At 58.2% G+C, this 16,283-nt stretch overlaps 1 protein-coding gene across 1 annotated transcript in view; it reads right to left on the reverse strand.

Annotated features, from left to right (window-relative positions):
• The window catches only part of MID2 (midline 2), a 111,398-nt gene that overhangs the window by 26,315 nt on the left and 68,800 nt on the right, over positions 1-16,283 (reverse strand). Inside the window, exons 3-4 of the mRNA XM_082322844.1 lie at positions 9,519-9,614; positions 600-707 (exon numbers count right to left, since the gene is read on the reverse strand). Coding sequence (XP_082178970.1) covers positions 600-707; positions 9,519-9,614 — 204 coding nt within the window. The remainder of the gene's footprint in view (positions 1-599; positions 708-9,518; positions 9,615-16,283) is intronic.

Below are 16,283 nucleotides of genomic sequence, written 5' to 3' on the forward strand. Positions count from 1 at the left end.
ATCGCACGGACACCACCAGGAAAAACCAGGACACCGGGAACGGCTGGAGGAAGGGTCCAAACACCCTCGCAAAGTAGAGGGTGAGAAACCAGCTCACCTACGGCTACGCTGCAGTGCAGAGCGCGTAGCCTCTCACGCATCTGCGGCGCAGGGCTCGCATGGCCCTTCCATATTAATTCTACATTATGATATCAGCCCCGCAGTGTTAGAAAAGCCCTGAGGAAGCTGCCTGGACTGATCCAAGCAACTGCACCAATTTGTCATGCTAATCAATGCGCCTTCCCTCCTCCGGCCACGTCAAGCACACGGTGGAAGAGCCCTGGGGACAGCAGCAGCGAGGGACACCGGGACTCGCACGCCGTTTGGGGCGGCAGGGAGATGAAGCTGGGCGCACCGATGGCTGCCCAAAGCAATTCCTTCACAGGCAAGGCAACGCACGCCACTAGCAGCCCCTCTGCATGTGGCTGGGACGTCCCAGCATCACGGGCTGCCGAACTGCTGGGCTGTCCCCGGAGAGGCAGGACAGACGCTGCAGCAGCCACCCCACGGGCCCAGGAGGGGACCCTCGAAGCCCGGACACACGAGCTGGCCCTCCTTACCTTCGTCTCCTTGATCTTGACAGCGATGACCTGCTTGCGCTGGCGGATGATCTCCATGAGCTCATCACACTCCTCCATCAGCTTGGCCTCATGCATGGCTGTGTTCACCTGGCCAGGAACAGCAAAAGTACACGCCGTTAGGAGGGACACCCTCGTCCCTGAGCCCGGCAGCCCCGCGGCTCTGCCAGCTCAGGCCGGGAGAGATGCAATAGATATCCTCCACGCTGGGCCCCAGCTCTGCTGGCTGCCAGGGGTTGAGCCGGGCCGGAGCTAACAGCCCTGCAACACAGACAGAAGCAGGCTGGCCCACCTGCATCCATTGCCACCCCAGCTGGAGGAAGGAAAAAGGCCAGAGAAGGGTGTGAAGCCCTCCTCGCTGCACATCCAGCGTCGGTGCTGGGTGACGGGGCCGTGCTGGGTGGCTTGTGGGGCACACGCTCCTCCGCAGGTGCTGCCCCCTCCCCGGGACCTGGGCCACGGGCTGCGGCGAGGTGGCAGCCCGGGAGCAGCAAGCCCCTGCTGCCACTGCTGCCCAGCCCGGCTCAGCCCTGCCGGGGCGCGGCACCCCACAGTCATGGCTGCAGCACTTTCCACCAAAGCTCGGGTACCACTGGACAGCGCTGACGCCCAGCGCTGGCCTGTGCCAGCCCCGTGCAGGGATGCTCAGGGATCTCTCCAGCTCCCTTCCCTGGGCAGGCTGCATGTTTTGGGGTGCTCTGCACAGCCACAGCTGCACCGCTTGGGCGGCTCTCGGCACTCCCGCGTGATCCCCATCCTGCCCTCGGCCGTGGGGCAGCTGGGGGTTATCCTGCCCTGGCCGTTATCCTGCCCTGGCCGTCCTGCTTCGAGGTGAGCAGTGCAGGCTTCTTGCAGAAGAAGCGAGCTTCGCTGCCCTCTCCTCCCAAGCAAAACTCACAGGTCCCTCAGGCACCGACACCACGGCAGTGCCCATGTGCTACTTAAAGCAAGAAGAGGTTTAAAAATGGATGAGAGTACCCTGCTTGGAAGAGCAAGGGTGGCCGTGACTTCAAAGCATCTGCAAAAGTGAGACCAAAAGCAGCCGCTTGGTGCAGGCAGAGGGAGGGAGCGCAGGCAGAGCCCGCGGGGGGCTGCACAGCTGCAAAGGGCACATCGGGAAACGCCGTGTGGGGTCTTAATGAAAGGGCTGAACCAGCTCAAGGCAGCAACAACTCCAGGCAAGCTGGGCTGGTGTAGCCTCCCCAACTCTGCTCCGGCCGCTCACTGTGCAGGGCTGCAGCCCCGAACTCTGCAGCACGGCGCAGGCCCCGGGGAGGAAAAGCCTTCCCCCTCCCGGTGCTGTGGGATGCTCTCAGCAGGGCCCCCGGGGCCGCAGCACCTCCTGGGAGGCAGCTTTCTGAGCAAAGCCTTTTACAAATAGCCACCTTGCCCCTAAAAAAAAAAAAAAAATAAGAGTTCCAGATGCTGCTGACAGCACCTGCTGCTCTAAAAAGCCCCATCTTCTCATAGTGCAAAGGTTTGGCAGGATGCGTGCCCAGACCACAATAAGTCTTTAAGCTTTCCTCCAGCTTAAGGCAAATTTCCTACTGCACTTGCAGTTCACTTCCTAAACTGGGGCACCATCCCCTAATGGATTCTGCTCTGGGCTCAGGACAAGGGGAGCCTGGAGATGCTCAAACCCTCCCCTGCTGACCAGCAAGATACCCCCCAGCCAGGCAGGGCATTGCCAGCAGGCTGCGTGGCTCGCAACGTGCGTTTGGGGAAAGCAGCAAGGAGACACTCCAGCTCCTCGGGTACGAAGGGACAGATGCTGCGAACAGGGGAGACCAGCACATGTGGCTCCTCCATTTGGTTTGGACTCCTGAGCGACTGATTCCGGAGCTTTGCTCTGGAAGATGCTACTCAAGGCGGCCTTCTCACCCTTGGAGAAGGGACCCGTAAACCCTCATCACCCCGAGCTACAGAGCCGTGTTCCCTGGCTGAGACAAGGGCAGGGGGGCAGCGAGAGAAGGCAGCAGGACACGATGGCAGACTTGTCCCATAAGACTTCAAAGAAGAGCAGAGAAGGCCAAGTAGGAGATGCATTGACAATTTCCTTCTTCATAGAGCTCCCACGGCCATCGGTCCTTCTGCACAGACATCACTGCTGTGGGCGCAGGAGCCGTCCGTGCCCAGCCGGGCTCTGCCACGCAGGTGCCGGGAGCGCCAGGTAGGACGCTGGTGGCCTCAGAGCGCAGGAGCCCTCCCCAGGGTGGTCAGGAGCGGAGGGGCTGGAGGATTTGTCTGAATTGCAGCTCCTCCAGGTGAACCCCAGCTGGTGCTGCCGGCGGGAAGGCGGAGCGCCCTTCGGAGAGCCGGGATGATGAGGATGCAGGCAGCGGGGGTCCCGCCCTGCCCCTCCAACAAGCGGAGATGAGCACGGTGTCAGCCCCAGGAGGCGGAAGGAAGCAGCACCTTGTTTCTACAAAAAAAGCTGCACATGTCCTGCTTAATTTAGGCTAATTAATCCCTGCTGGACCCCCTTTTCAGGCTTCAAATACACAGGTTGGGTTTTTTTTAATTTTAAAGCTGAAAGGAAGGCATGCAAAGCATGCAGTGAAAGCACAGGCAGAGGTTTCAGTCCTCTGTCTCCAGGAAAGACCAGCATCCTCGGGGGGATGCGCAAGAAAGGGGGATACACTTTACAGAAGGGGAATTGAGCCCTATCACTTAAATTAAACGGTATAGTAGAGGACATAAATAGGTTTTCTTCATTTTGTACTCTCAGAGCTATGTGAAACAGTGGAGAAGTCTGAAGGCAACCCAGAGTTAAACATATTTGATACAAGATCTTTTTTTAAACCTGGCCAGCAGATTATGCAACGCTGAAGTGGGAGACAGCTGATGGTCTGCAAAGATAACTCCACTGAGAAAAAACAGTGGATAACCTTCCAAATCTGCTGCAAGGTAGCAGGGGGGGAAATCAGAGCCAGGGTTCGGAGCCTGCAGCAACCTGTGCCGGCAGCAGCAAAGGCGGCAGCGCTGCCTTGCGACCCAGGCTGGCGCAGAGGATGCTGGCAGCCCGCTCGCCGCTCGAGGCACGAGTGCAGACAGAGGTGGCCATCACTCCAATTGCCCAGGAGCCCAAAATCAGGGCTGTTTGCAAGTGTTTGCAGCCCCGGTGCTTGCTGTTGCTGGCAGGAGGGAGCCCGGGGTGCCAGGACTGCAAAAACAACAGCAGGAGAAGGGGGGGTCCTTTAGCAAGCACCACGCTCCCCCTCCAGCCTGGCATGCCAGGCACAAATCCGGGGCTCCTGGTTAAATTAATCCTAAATCTGAAAACCTACCCAGGGCAAGAAACCCGCAGCTCAGCCAGCGTTCATGCTCTGGGAGACTGAAGGCAGCTGAAGCCGCAGAGGCCACCGGGGTCCCTCTCCCCAGCTGCCTTCTGTCCCAAAAGGCGCGTTTCCAGGCCAGGGTCCCACCCGCAAAGCGCAAGCAGAGCACGGAGGTGGCATTTCAGACCAACACAGCTCTGCTGGCAAAAGCCCTGGCTCAGGCACAGCTAGATACTGGCCAAAACACTTTTTATTAGGATGAACTAGTTCCCAGGTAAATGCTGCACTTGGGGGTGAAGACTCAGCGGCTGCTACAACTGTGGGAAAGCTGGGCCTGGGGGAGAGCCTTTAGGCAATAAGAAGGGGGAAAAAAATACTTCACCCTTCTCAGTGCGCGTGGTGGGGGTGGAAATGTGCTAGGGACAATGCAGCCCTACAGTAAAAAGCAAATGGTACAACTCAGACCCGGACAAAGCTCACGCTGCAGCTGGAGGGAAGAGGAACACCATCGCAGCCTGAGGCGATTCATGGGCAAACCTCCGCCTCCACACCCGGGCACCAGCACCCAGCCCTGAGATGGAGCCGAGGACCCTATCCCACCCCGCAGCGCTGCCCCCCCAGACCCATCAACAGGTTTCTGACGGTGCAGCGAGGCAGCCGTGCCCCAGGGGACACGCAGCGGTTTGTGCCGAGGCCAGCCCTGTGGCTGCCGTGGCGCAGAGGGCCACCATCCCGCTGCGCAGGAGCGGCCGCGCAGGCAGCACCTCCTCCTGCCCTCCCCAACGGGGACATCGGGGGGGGTGCCATCTCGCTACCCACCCTGGTATTTTACAAACTCAGCTTCTCTGTAGGGTCGCTACCTGCTCTCTTCGGTCCACACTTCGCTCGCTGTTGCGGGATTCGGTCCCTTCGCCCTCTCTCAGCAGCAGCCTCCCACGCACCGTGCCGGAGGCAGTCACTCCTCGCGGCTCCGTGGCCTGGGGACGCTGGCGATGCTCTGCTCTGGAGCGCCCGCCTCTGCGCCTCGGGGTGCTGGTGGCAGCGTCCTGGGCGTAACACGGGGCTGACACTGAACGTGACTTGGTGGGCAGAGCATGTTGGGATCGCATGGGTCCGCCTATATGCAATGTCCACAAATAGCTCAAAAGCAAAATCCCCTGCATTCAGACTCACATAGAGGGGCAGAGATATTTCCTACTTCACACTTTAATGTGCTCTCTGAAAAGGTGCCTCTGAAGGGCAGGACTGCATATTTAGTAAGGCTTAGAGATGTATTTCAACTGTTATTTTAAGCAGAAGGACTGACAAAGCTGAAAACTCCTAAACCACGTAGAAAACGACAGCCTAGAGGCCTGAAACTTCCAGAATCAGAAAGAAATACCAAATAGCTTTCAGTTCTTCAGAGGTCAGCTCATTAAGATGCTGGAGCTGGATTCAGAGGAGGAGGTTTGGAAAGACATCCCATCGTCCTGGCACATCCAGATGCATCCCTGCTCCATCCCTGGTGGGGTCTTGGAGTCAAAGTCTGACCTACAAGAGCAGCGAGTGCTGATGACTGTCGCCACGGCTCTGCAAGGACTTTCTGGCTCCTCTGCCTGCAAGCCATCCATTTGCTACCTATTCTACCACTGTCACTCCAAACCCGCTTAGCCCCGAGGGAAGAGGCAGCCCCGGAGAGACACCTCCGACAAAAGCCGTTCCTACTGCCGAGCCAAGAATCCCTCTCCCCGCCAGGACGCGCCAGCGGAGAGACGCAGGACAATGAGAGTGCACGGGCGCAGCCGCGCTCGGGAAGGCCAGCGGTGCTGCAAGACCCAGGTGTGACTTCTCTGCTCCTTATTTCGGCATGGAAGCTCGGAGCGCGTCTCAGCTCCTTCCTCCTCGCGTACCGAGCTGCGTCCGACGGCGGCTCGCAGCTGCCGGTGGCGCACACGGCAGGGCTGGCACGCTTCTCCTCTCTCCAGATCGTCAGGACAGCAACAAGGGCCTTACGTAGCGAGCAAAGGACAGAACGCTGACGCTGCCTGCGGGAAACCTTCCCGGCCTGAGCGCCCCAGTCACCCTCCGAGATGCAGATGGCGAAGAACAAGCTGCGGCTCCCTGTGCAAACACATCCCTGCGCGCTTCGCTGCGGGCAAACGACTCCAGTCAGCACGTGCAGCACCCCCACGCCCCCGCCGGCCGCTCGGCCCACGAGGCAGCTCGGGAAGGCGCGTGGGAAGCCGCAGGGCTTGCGTTCCCCCCAGCCAGGGCTGGGGGGACCAAGGGTGAAGCAAATAGCCCTCATGTTTGCTCAGGCGCTGGCAAACTCGCCCGAGTCCACGTCAGCGATCCCTGCAGCAGCCTGGTGCTTTTATTCTCTGGGAAGGTGTCGGTTCAAGGAACCGCTGCTTAATTTAGCAACCAAAAAAATCAATAGCCCATTAAGAAGAAACTAATTGCGACAGCCTCTCTCCATGTATCACTTCAGTAAACAAAGCTGCAAATTAATTTGCTATTAATTGGTATGTGCACTTTGAAACAACAGTAAGGCATTAACCGCCTTCTTCCTCTTGAACGTTTTCCACGGGAGTGCATCGCGGATGAACTCCCGACTCCGGAGCCGCAGCCAAGAGGCAGCGTCAGCCCGCTGGCACAGGCTCCCCGCGCGCAGCGCGCACAAACACTTCCCTTGGCGAGGCAAACAAAAGATGCCTGATTGCACACCGGGAACACAAAGAGCTTCATAGATCAAGTGGTCAAAGCAGCAAGGTCAGCCGAGTCCCTTTCTTCAGCAGGATTAAAGGTGATCTCCTCTCTTCCTCCGATGCTTTCTGTAATCCCCTCTACAAAGCCTTTCTCACTTGCTGCTGGCTTAAGCCTGAATGTTGCTATTCTGCTACAGAAAGCAGAGCTCAGGCAGGAGAGATTGCCATCGCCATCTCTGACAGCAGGAAGGATGCGGGGAGGCAGAGCGCCTGTGTTTGGGAGGAGGCAGGAAAGCGGGGAAGACGACCAGCCGCTGCAACCCGCAGAAAGGCTGGAACCAGCCTTGCCCTGCAAGGGGAAGCTGCTGTCGCAGCCAGGATGAAGACAACATCCCCGCCCGAACCCAGGGGCTGGGGACAAGTCACTGCCTACGCTGCCCCAGGGTGAGGCCAGCCCGGAACCGAAGTGAATCAGAGAGATGAGGAAAACAGCTTTAAGGAGCAGAGCGAGGTTCGACGAGGCCCAGCGCAGGGCTCTGCACCGTCCCGAGGAACGGCAGCCAGCAGCAGCCTGCGGAGGGGGTCTGAGGCGGGACGGCTCAAAAACTACCGGGGAGACACAGGTGTGAAAATTGCAGCCACAGCCCTGGGATACAGAAATGGGATTATAACCCAGAGACAGCCACAATAACCCTTTCCTCTCTCCTCAGAGCACTGGAAGAAGGGCAGAGCATTGCTCTGGCTGGGGAACCGCACCAGTTCAGAGCACTGCATCTCCAAGAAAGCATGGACAAAAAGGAGACAGTCTGGATTGCAGAGAAACGGAGAACCGTGCTGTGAAAAGACCTGAAAAAACCCCAATAACGAAACCTCCTGGCACGGAGGAGCACGAAATGCCAGATGCCACGGGAAGAGGCAGCATCTCCATCACACGTTCAGGACTGGGTGGGACAGCCACCGTCACGGTGCGCCTCGGGACAGGCGCCCACGGGGGACGATCCCCTCCAGCCCTCCTTGTCTGGGACCCTCCACTTCCACACTCAGGTCACGGAGCGCAGGATGAGAGAGGCTCTCCAGGGCTTCTGCCCCAGCTAGCAGCAAATCACACAGCAAAATGGCAATACGGCAGCTGGAGGCAATGCCTGGGAGTCCTCTTTTTACAGCAAAGGTCAGAAAACCACTCTTGTGCTAACAGGAAAAGTAAGGCTATGCCAAAGTGCTTAGGAGGAAAGAGACTCAAAGGAGCCTTGATTTCACCAGCAGGCTCAGCCCCATCAGCATGGCTGTGGGTGCCTCACCACGCAAAGGACCTTACCCCCAAAGGGCTTCCCCAAATCACACCTGACCCCCCCTCTATTCCCTTGGGAAGAGGAGTCCTCATACCAGCCCTGGTTCACCCAAGCCCTGTGGAAGATGCAGGCTCATCCCTCTCCAGCACAAAGGACGTGCCTGCAAAGGCGGCGCAGCCCCAGCTCGCCATGGTGGATGCAGCAGCCCCGGGGAGCGTCAGTGCCGGGAGTAACAGCCGCCGCGCCCCAGAAGGGAGGGCTGCGTTGGAAAGCACCCACCCAGCCCTGCAGAGGGGAGGACCGTCTCACCCACGGCACACCCCGATGTTCCCAGGATCACTGCCTGTGCCTCTATCCCCCTCTGACCTCCAGGCTGACCTGAGCTGCTTGGCTTCGCTCCTGGGATGGCGATCTGCTACAGCCCAAACACCTCCCAGAGGAGAGCACATCCCACCCATTAAATGCTTGGAAGCAGCTGTGGGGATTTTATATTGCTTCCTTGCCCGCACCTGCAGACACCCATTGCTTCCCTCCTCTCCATCAGGCTGTGGAGAGGACTTTTGCTCAACCCACCCCAGCACGGTGGGGTCCCACCCTCTCCTTCCCAAGAGGAAATGGTTAAAATATAACTAACACAGTACGAGCACCCTGGAGCTGAGAAGGACCCCTGCCACAGCTTCCACACCTGCCTGGGCAGATGCAGTTTTGACACAAGCTGCCCTTACGCGACCACGACTCCCTTCTTGGGCCGGCCGTGAGGGCGGCTGGTCCTGCTCCGCGGGGCTGCCCGGCCGTGGCTGCGGCGCGCTGCTCCAAGGCCGCTCTGCAGGCACAGCTAGCAATTTCCTTCCAGAGTGCTCGGCACTTTGATATTCAAGTGCTCTGCAAATATTAACTAGTTTACTTTAACAGCACCCCCAGACAAGAAAGAGGAGGTGTAACTAGCCCAGAGTTTCATGGGGAATTTGAAGCACAGAGGCATCATGGTCAAAAGGATTTGTTGTTTCTGGGAGCGCAGCTGGAGATGCTCCAGAGTTTGAAGGCAGGGTGCAGGCTATAGCACGTTGAGCATCCAAAGCAAACTCTCACTAATGCCTTCCAGCTGCAGACGAGGTTTTTCAGCATTCAGCCCCAGCAGATCCCACCTGTGCACCAAAGGAAACAGGAGCTGCCAGCAGAACTGCACCTGATCGCAGAAGGCAGCTACAAGGGGTAACCCTGCTTCCCCCCTCTCTGAGAGCTGAGCTGTGTTTGCGTGCTCGGTGTCAGCCCGGCTTCAACCGAAAGCACCCTCCGCTCCCGTGCACGGAGCAGCCAGCAGGTCCTCCCTTCCTGAGCCAGCCCAGCAGCCTCTGTCTCTTCCCAGTGGCTCCCAGTCATGCCACCTTCAGACCCTACAGACCCCTGGGAACCATCCCCGTGTCCTCCATCATTTGGCACTAAACTCTCCGACGCAATTCAGCCTCAACGAAGCCTCCCACTGGCCCCTCGGCGTCAGTGATGCTTCCCACCACACACTCATCCCTGCTCCCAGGGCAGCCCCCGGGGAAAGGACACAGGAGCAATCCCGTGCATCCCATACTCGAGCCAGGAGCTTCCCAGTGCACCTTCCCCATCACCCCCCGTCCCCCGACGGCTCTCACCAACCTCCACTTGCTGGCAGATCTGTATCAGCTTGGCCATCTGATTCTCCAGTTCACTGTTGCGTTTAACCAGGTTGGTGAGATTCGTCTCCAGGGTTTGCTGCGAGTCCAGAAATGGGAGAGGAGAAAGAGAAAAAACCAAAAGATCAGTAAAGCTAGAGGAGTGTCCCCAGTCCCCCATTAGCAACCAAGACCGCTTGCCACCCAACACGCTGCCTGAGGGAGCAACTACTTGAATAACTTTGGGCAAAGGCTCTCGGGTTTCTTGGCAGCTCCTGCCCGTGCTGGTGGGTCGCGCAAGTGCTCGGCCCAAGGCGGGGGAGCCACCGAGCTTGGCACCGCGGCGGCCCCGAGGAGGTCACCAGCCGGAGGGGACGGCGTGGGTGTCTGCCCTTGGCTGCTCCTTTCTGGAGGCGGTTTGAGAAGCCGGGGTGTGTTGTGTTCCTGCAGCAAGGCTAAGTTTCTCCTGTGTTCCCTGGAAAACTTTATAGGCAGCTGGAAAATCATCAGGAGTATCTAAGTTTCTCAAAAATGTTCTCAAACCACTCGCTGCTGCTGAACCCTCTGACAAGGTGGGAGAGACTAAACGTGCCGCTCCCCGCGTTTCTACCAGGAAAGAAGCCAGCGGGGCTATTTTCGTCATCAGTTGTGTTTTGCACGTGGTGAGGAAGCCAAACAAGAGCCTGCTGAACCATCAGAGAGGGATTTCTGTCCTTTGCAAAGCATCTCCACTGGAGCAGCAGAGGCGCAGGCAGGGAGAGCAATGTGGCAGCTCCCCACGGAGCCGCAGGGACAGCTCGCCCCGCGCGCGCCGCCAGCAGCCTCTGCCAAGCGGCGGGGGCACAACCCTCCCCAGCCCCTGCCAGGCTGCCCGCCGCTGCCAAAACCCAGCCAAGTTCGGCCGTTCCCTCCCACCACGTCCCACCTTTTATACGAGTATAAAGAGCCATTCTGCTTCCATGGCCAGCCGGGAAGCCTGCCCGCTCCGAATGAAGCGCTGCTATTTTCCACCCCTGCTCTCCCCTCCTCATCCTCTGTTGGTACCGGAGATAAGAGGCCCCCGGGAGGAGGCTGTGGGCCCTGCCGCAAGCTGCCTGCCCTCCCCTTCCCAGCTCCCCGGCCCCGCTGCCTGTTGCTGGCGGGAGCGGATCACGCCCGGCGGACCGCAGCCCGAGCGGCGCGGGGATGCCCGGGGAGCGCGGTCCCTTTTGGCGCCCGCAGGCTGCAACGTTCATGGAGCAGAACGCGATCCAGCGGAGCGCGGAGAAAGAGCCCGTTTGAAAAGACTTCGATATCTGTGGACACACAGTGGACTCGTATTTTTTTGGATATCAATAATTTAAGTGACACTGCATTTACATTAAAATACGCGGCTCCGCTAAGAGGAAACGTTCTATAACAAAAGTGCTCACTACCTGTTGCAACGTTTGTCGGGAAAATGATATCCTATTAATATTTTAAACTTCAGGGCTGGAAGAGGATCCCTGCAGTGTTTTATTCATCCTCGACTAGAAACTGCAGTCCGAGGCTTTCATCAAGACTCCAGCAGACCCATAAACACGGCCTTTCTCTGCACGCACAGATAATTTGGGGGCTAGTTAGCCAACAGAACTTGAATCATAGTCATGAAGCACAGGCAAAGCATTCATTCCCAAAAAACCACTGGCTCCTAAAATACTCCGAGCTCTTTTGCAATTCTGCAAATTGCTAGCCAACGGCGGGTGAAGCAGAACACAGAAGAGGGCTTGAAAAATGAAATAAAACCCAGGGTGCCTTCATTAAGTGGAAAGTGCTTTGCACAACAACGCTGTATCGATAATGAAAAAGCCAGCTGCTAACAGTTCCTGCCACCCTCTTTCCTTATAGCTCAATATTATTAAACATAATTTGACTAAAGCATTGAACATTTAACTTGCTAATTATCTTCCTCATCACCAACTCGGCTGCACTGAAGTCACAGCTTTGAAATTGCAGCCGATCTGCTTTAATGTTCCAGGCTGTTGATGGAGGGCAGGGAGGGAAGGGAGATGAGCTCGAGATACACTCCTTGAAGCACACGAGTCCAAAACACATATGCAGCATCCCCACTCTTCCAGGGGACAGCATCACTCCTCCCCCATCCCCAAACGTGCCCAAAACCTGCCCCTGAGCACTCCTCCCCTGGTTAAGTGCCCGCTGGTACTGCAGGGATGCTGAAGCAGCCGGCAGCGTTTCACTCGTGTTAGTGATGGCTCAAGCAGCAAGCACCCTCCCTCGCTGCTCCCTTTGCCGGGCTTCCGTGGGAGGCGGCTCTGGCTGCTGCAGACCCTCGTGCAGCACGTGAAAATGCAGATGGACCCATTTCCTCCTGTTTGATTTGCTGAAACAAATAAAATACGCTAGAAGCTTTGATTACACCAGCTGGTTATTTTGTAGGTATATATAAATTACAGCAATCATAGGGGTTGTTTTTTAATTGCATTATAACAGGCTCATAATTTCCCCAAACATTCACCTTCTGGCCTAAAATACAGAAGAGTTGATTTCTCTACAACTGGGGAGAGAAGTGAGAAAAAGAGATAAAAAGGAAACACCACCACGTCCTTGAGCAAAAGTCACGGGCGCTCGGTGAGACGAAGGGGCCAGGCCGCCCAGGCGATGGGAGCCGGCTCGCGCGGGGCCGGCGGGCCCGGAGAGGAAGAGCGCAGGACGCGGTCACCGGGGGAAAGCAGCCGCGCTTTTCCCAGCCCGAGCTGGCTGCGGCCGTACAGCTCGCGAAATACCCCGCCAGGATCAAACCCTTTTCGGCACCTCCCACAAAGCAGCTCACCAGCTGCACCCCATTTACCTGCAGGTGACCAGATGCAACATAAATATATTTGGCACGCAACCGAAGGAGCCGAATAACATGGCACTGATGTGCAAGCACCGATGTTCATATTTTATTTAGTTATGTGCATGACGAGCAACAACTTCTCAATTTTCTTTTTTCTCTAAATATCAAACAAGCAGTGAACTAAACACGCATTTTTCTATTCCTGTTTGAAGACAGCATCAAGGTCAGGGGTTCAAGACAACTTTAGGCATTATAAATATTAGGCTTCCTCCTGGTCCACTGTGCTTTGTCAAACAGGCCCCTGCCTGCACCTGGCAGGAGCACATCCCGCGCTCCCTGCGCCGCTGGGAGCCGCGCTCCACGGCCGCTCCCCACCCTGCCCACCAGTCTGGAAGCTGGTCCGCACTGGGAAACGCAGTCGGCCTCGTGGCTTTAACCAGGAGCAGAGCAGCCTTCGGGCCCCAAGCAGGCTGGCAGGGGAAGGGGTCCCCGCTGAGCCGCTCGGGAGCATCGCACAGACCTGCTCTGGCTGCAGCCGCCGGGTGACGGGGGGTCCGATCCCCACGGGCTTGGAGCCACGCGAGCCTCAGGTCCTCTCCAGCAGCGGGAACCCCTGGGTGCAGGCCAGGAGAACCTGGAGGCCCCTGTAGCTGGGGAAAGCCTTAGACACGGGAGTGCAAAGGCTACCGGCGGCACGGGGGGCTTTTGCTGCTGCTGGTCTGTGCTGACATTAACTTGCAACCAGCCCCAGCGCTGCTCTGATGGGCGAGAGGGCTCACCCCAGCGAGCCCGGCAAGGTGGCACGGGAGAGCGTCACTTGGCTCTGCCAGGACCAGCTTTCCACATTTATCTTCATGCAAATGCAGCCAAAACTGGAGAGTATTTACTTTCAGTGATTTATTTAGGGCTTTTTTCATTGCCCTTGTTCATTTACAATTGCTTTCGATACAGGACGCAGGTCCCTGCCTTGCTCCCTCTGCGGACCACAAATACAAACCACACGTGCATCCATAACCACACGTGCACACACACACACTGAAGTCAAACCAGCTGTGAGACGCTTCCCCGCTCGCCCACCGGCCGGCCCCGACCCCCGGGGCTGCAAAGCGGCAGGAAAACGGGTCCCTGGATGCCTACCATCATTCACCAGCTTCACCACAACGATGCAGGGGAAGGGCACCCGCGGCAGCTGGGTGGGATTTCTGCCGGGCTGAGGATGCGCGGCCAAGCCCTCGGCGGCTGAGGAGGGGCTGTCAGGTCTCCTGGCACGGGGGAGGATTGCGCTGGGTGTCCTCTGCCCAATTTGGAGCAGCACAGGAAAGCCAGGTGCCACCAGCACCTCGCCCAGGGTATCCGGAGCCCGCCATGATCGCTCCTGCGGGAGCTGGTCAGACTTTAAAACCAAAATCAAAGTTCGTGATGGTATCCTTATCCTGCAGCTGCAACGCTGCTGGAGCCCTAGAAAACCCACACCCGTGTCCCTGTTCCCGGCCAAAACGCTGCTTTGCGCTGGCTTTGTGGGGCTGAGGGGCACCGACGCGGCTCGTCTCAGGCATGCCAGCGCGGCTCCTCGGAAGCGGCGGCCGGCCTGGGTTGGCCGCAGCCAGCTCCCACCAGGGTCAGTCCCGAGCCCACCTGCCGCCCTCCGAGGTGCATTTTGGGGAGGGAGGGCGATGGGGTGGTTGTGCCGCATCCTCCCAGCTCCGCTAACGACAGCCACCTCCGCGCTGCCAAGCCAAAGCCTGGGCGCTGGCGAGCACAGCACAGACCAGGCCCTTCCCCGTGCCCATGGCAGGTCCAGAGCCCCGGCACCGCTCCTGTGCCGGCAGAGGCTCCTGCTCCAACCTCCCCTCCCCGCCGGGCAGCGAGAGCACAGGGCCCACCCGCTCTTCACCACTGTCAGCCCTGGTAGCGACAAGCCCTTTTGAGATGATGTTGATAATCAATTCCCAGCGCCCAGCAAAAAAAAAAAAAAAATCAGGGAGAAAATATGATAAGCAAGTCAGCTGCCTGCCTTTGCTAAGAGAATTTCCCCAGACAATAGGACAAGTGACAGAAAGACACGACTGAGCTGCCGAGCGGCTCCCGCGCAGCTCCCGCCTTGTGACACTAATGCATTTTAAGTCGCTTTGGAGCAAAACATACTGAGTAAAAGCTGAAATAAACTGCCAGCTTTCAGTGCCTGCTATCACCCTCGCCGGCAGAGCTGACCTAGAAAATCAAGCGATTTGTTACGGCGGGGTTCTGACGGTGTTTCTAATGGTGCTGAACAGAGCCGGGAGCAGGAGCCCGGAGCCAGGCAAGGCGGCCCTGGTAGTTATCCCAGCCACCTGCCCAGAGGGGCCAGGGACCGAGGGGAAGCACTTGCCCACCAGACGAGGGGCCAATTCAGTGCACTGCAAAGACAACTTGCAACATGCCCTGCCGCATCCCCTGCCCAGTCAGAGCAATGAGGAGCGGCTCTGAATCTGTTCATTAGGTTTAAACCCTGACGATTTATCAGGTTTAAACCCTGAGCGGCTCTTTCTACGCTCACCTTCGTGCTGGCTTGGGAAGCGGCTCCAGAGGAAAGCTCCCCCGTGGGGAGCAGGGCTGGTGGCTGGGGTGCAGGGGACACGGCGGCGGGTGCAGGGGACACGGCGGCAGGCGTGCCATGGCACAGGGCTCCCCGCCACATCCACCCGAGCAGCATCACAAGTCCCGCGGTGGGAGTCACCCGCGCGGCCCCGGCGTGCGGTGCTCAAGCCACGGCCCCGGTCCCCAGGGGTCCCGGGGGTCCCCAGCCCGGAGTCCGGGGGGTCCCCAGCCCATCCTCTTCACCCCGCGTACAGCAAGCACAGAGTTATCTCAGCCCAGCAAGACCGGGGGCAGGATCCTGCTCTCAGCGGGGCAAATCCACCGTTTCAGCGGCTGCGCTCCGATTCGCAATGAGATAGAAGAGAGGGAGGAATCAGCCCGGAGCCCAGAGGGGAAGCTGTGCTGGGCTGAGCAGGGCCGCGGGTGCAGAGGAGGGCAGGCAGGATCAGGAATAAGTGCTCCTCTACACGGCATTTCGGTGCGGACCTCATTAGCACATACCTTATCTAGCGTCTCCTTGGGAATTTAAATTTAGAAGAGAAAAATAAAAGAAAAAAAAGCCAAGTAAACAGGGCTAACTGAATGTAAAATTTGCAGCTGTTTGTTGTGCCACTGCCTAATTAGCACATATTGGATTTGCGTCTTAACGGCTCTTCTTGAGCATCTTCTGCACCGAGCTAACCAGCATTGCTTGAACTTGTCCGATTGCGGGGAGCGAACCCCTCTTCGGTCTCGCCTCACGAGAGACAACAAAACACCCTGGGTTGTAACGCAATCCCTCCCCGCCCCGGCCGCGCTCTGCAGATACCCCCGCACCCACCCCCGCGGGACGCCATCACAGGCGCGGCAGGGTCCCAGCAGCTCTGGCGCTTCGTTACTGGATGGCCCCAAACCCAGCCTGATGAGAGCAGACGAACCTGTGCAGAAATCTGCTTAACCCCCAAAGCAGCAACCCATTATTTACTCCTCCTCACAGAGCAGCTCTGCCGAAGGGCTCGCGCATGGCTTCTTCCCTTCATCCTTCGGCACATTCACGGGGCTCCTGATCCCTCCATCGCTGCAAAGGACGAGGAAACGAGGCGCTGACTGGTTTGAGCTTGACTTGTTTCCTCACCGGGTTTGCAGCGCTCCTGACCAGGCACCGCCGAGCGCCGCTGGACCCGGCGCAGCTCCCCTCCAGCGGCATGGCGGGCAGGGAGGCAGCGCCTGTGTCACGCACTGGTTTCTTTTTCTTTCTAGCAGTATCTAACAAGCACAGCTTTGGCCACTGGCTTGTAACATCTAGAGCTTCTCGCCACAGAGAATGCAAGTCCATCACTGAAGGAGGGACAGGGAATGGCCACTCAGATGCTTGCTGGAGAAAGCGCCCAGCGGGCA

Source organism: Platalea leucorodia (assembly GCF_965183815.1).
Source record: "Platalea leucorodia genome assembly, chromosome: 10".
NCBI lineage: Eukaryota > Metazoa > Chordata > Aves > Pelecaniformes > Threskiornithidae > Platalea > Platalea leucorodia.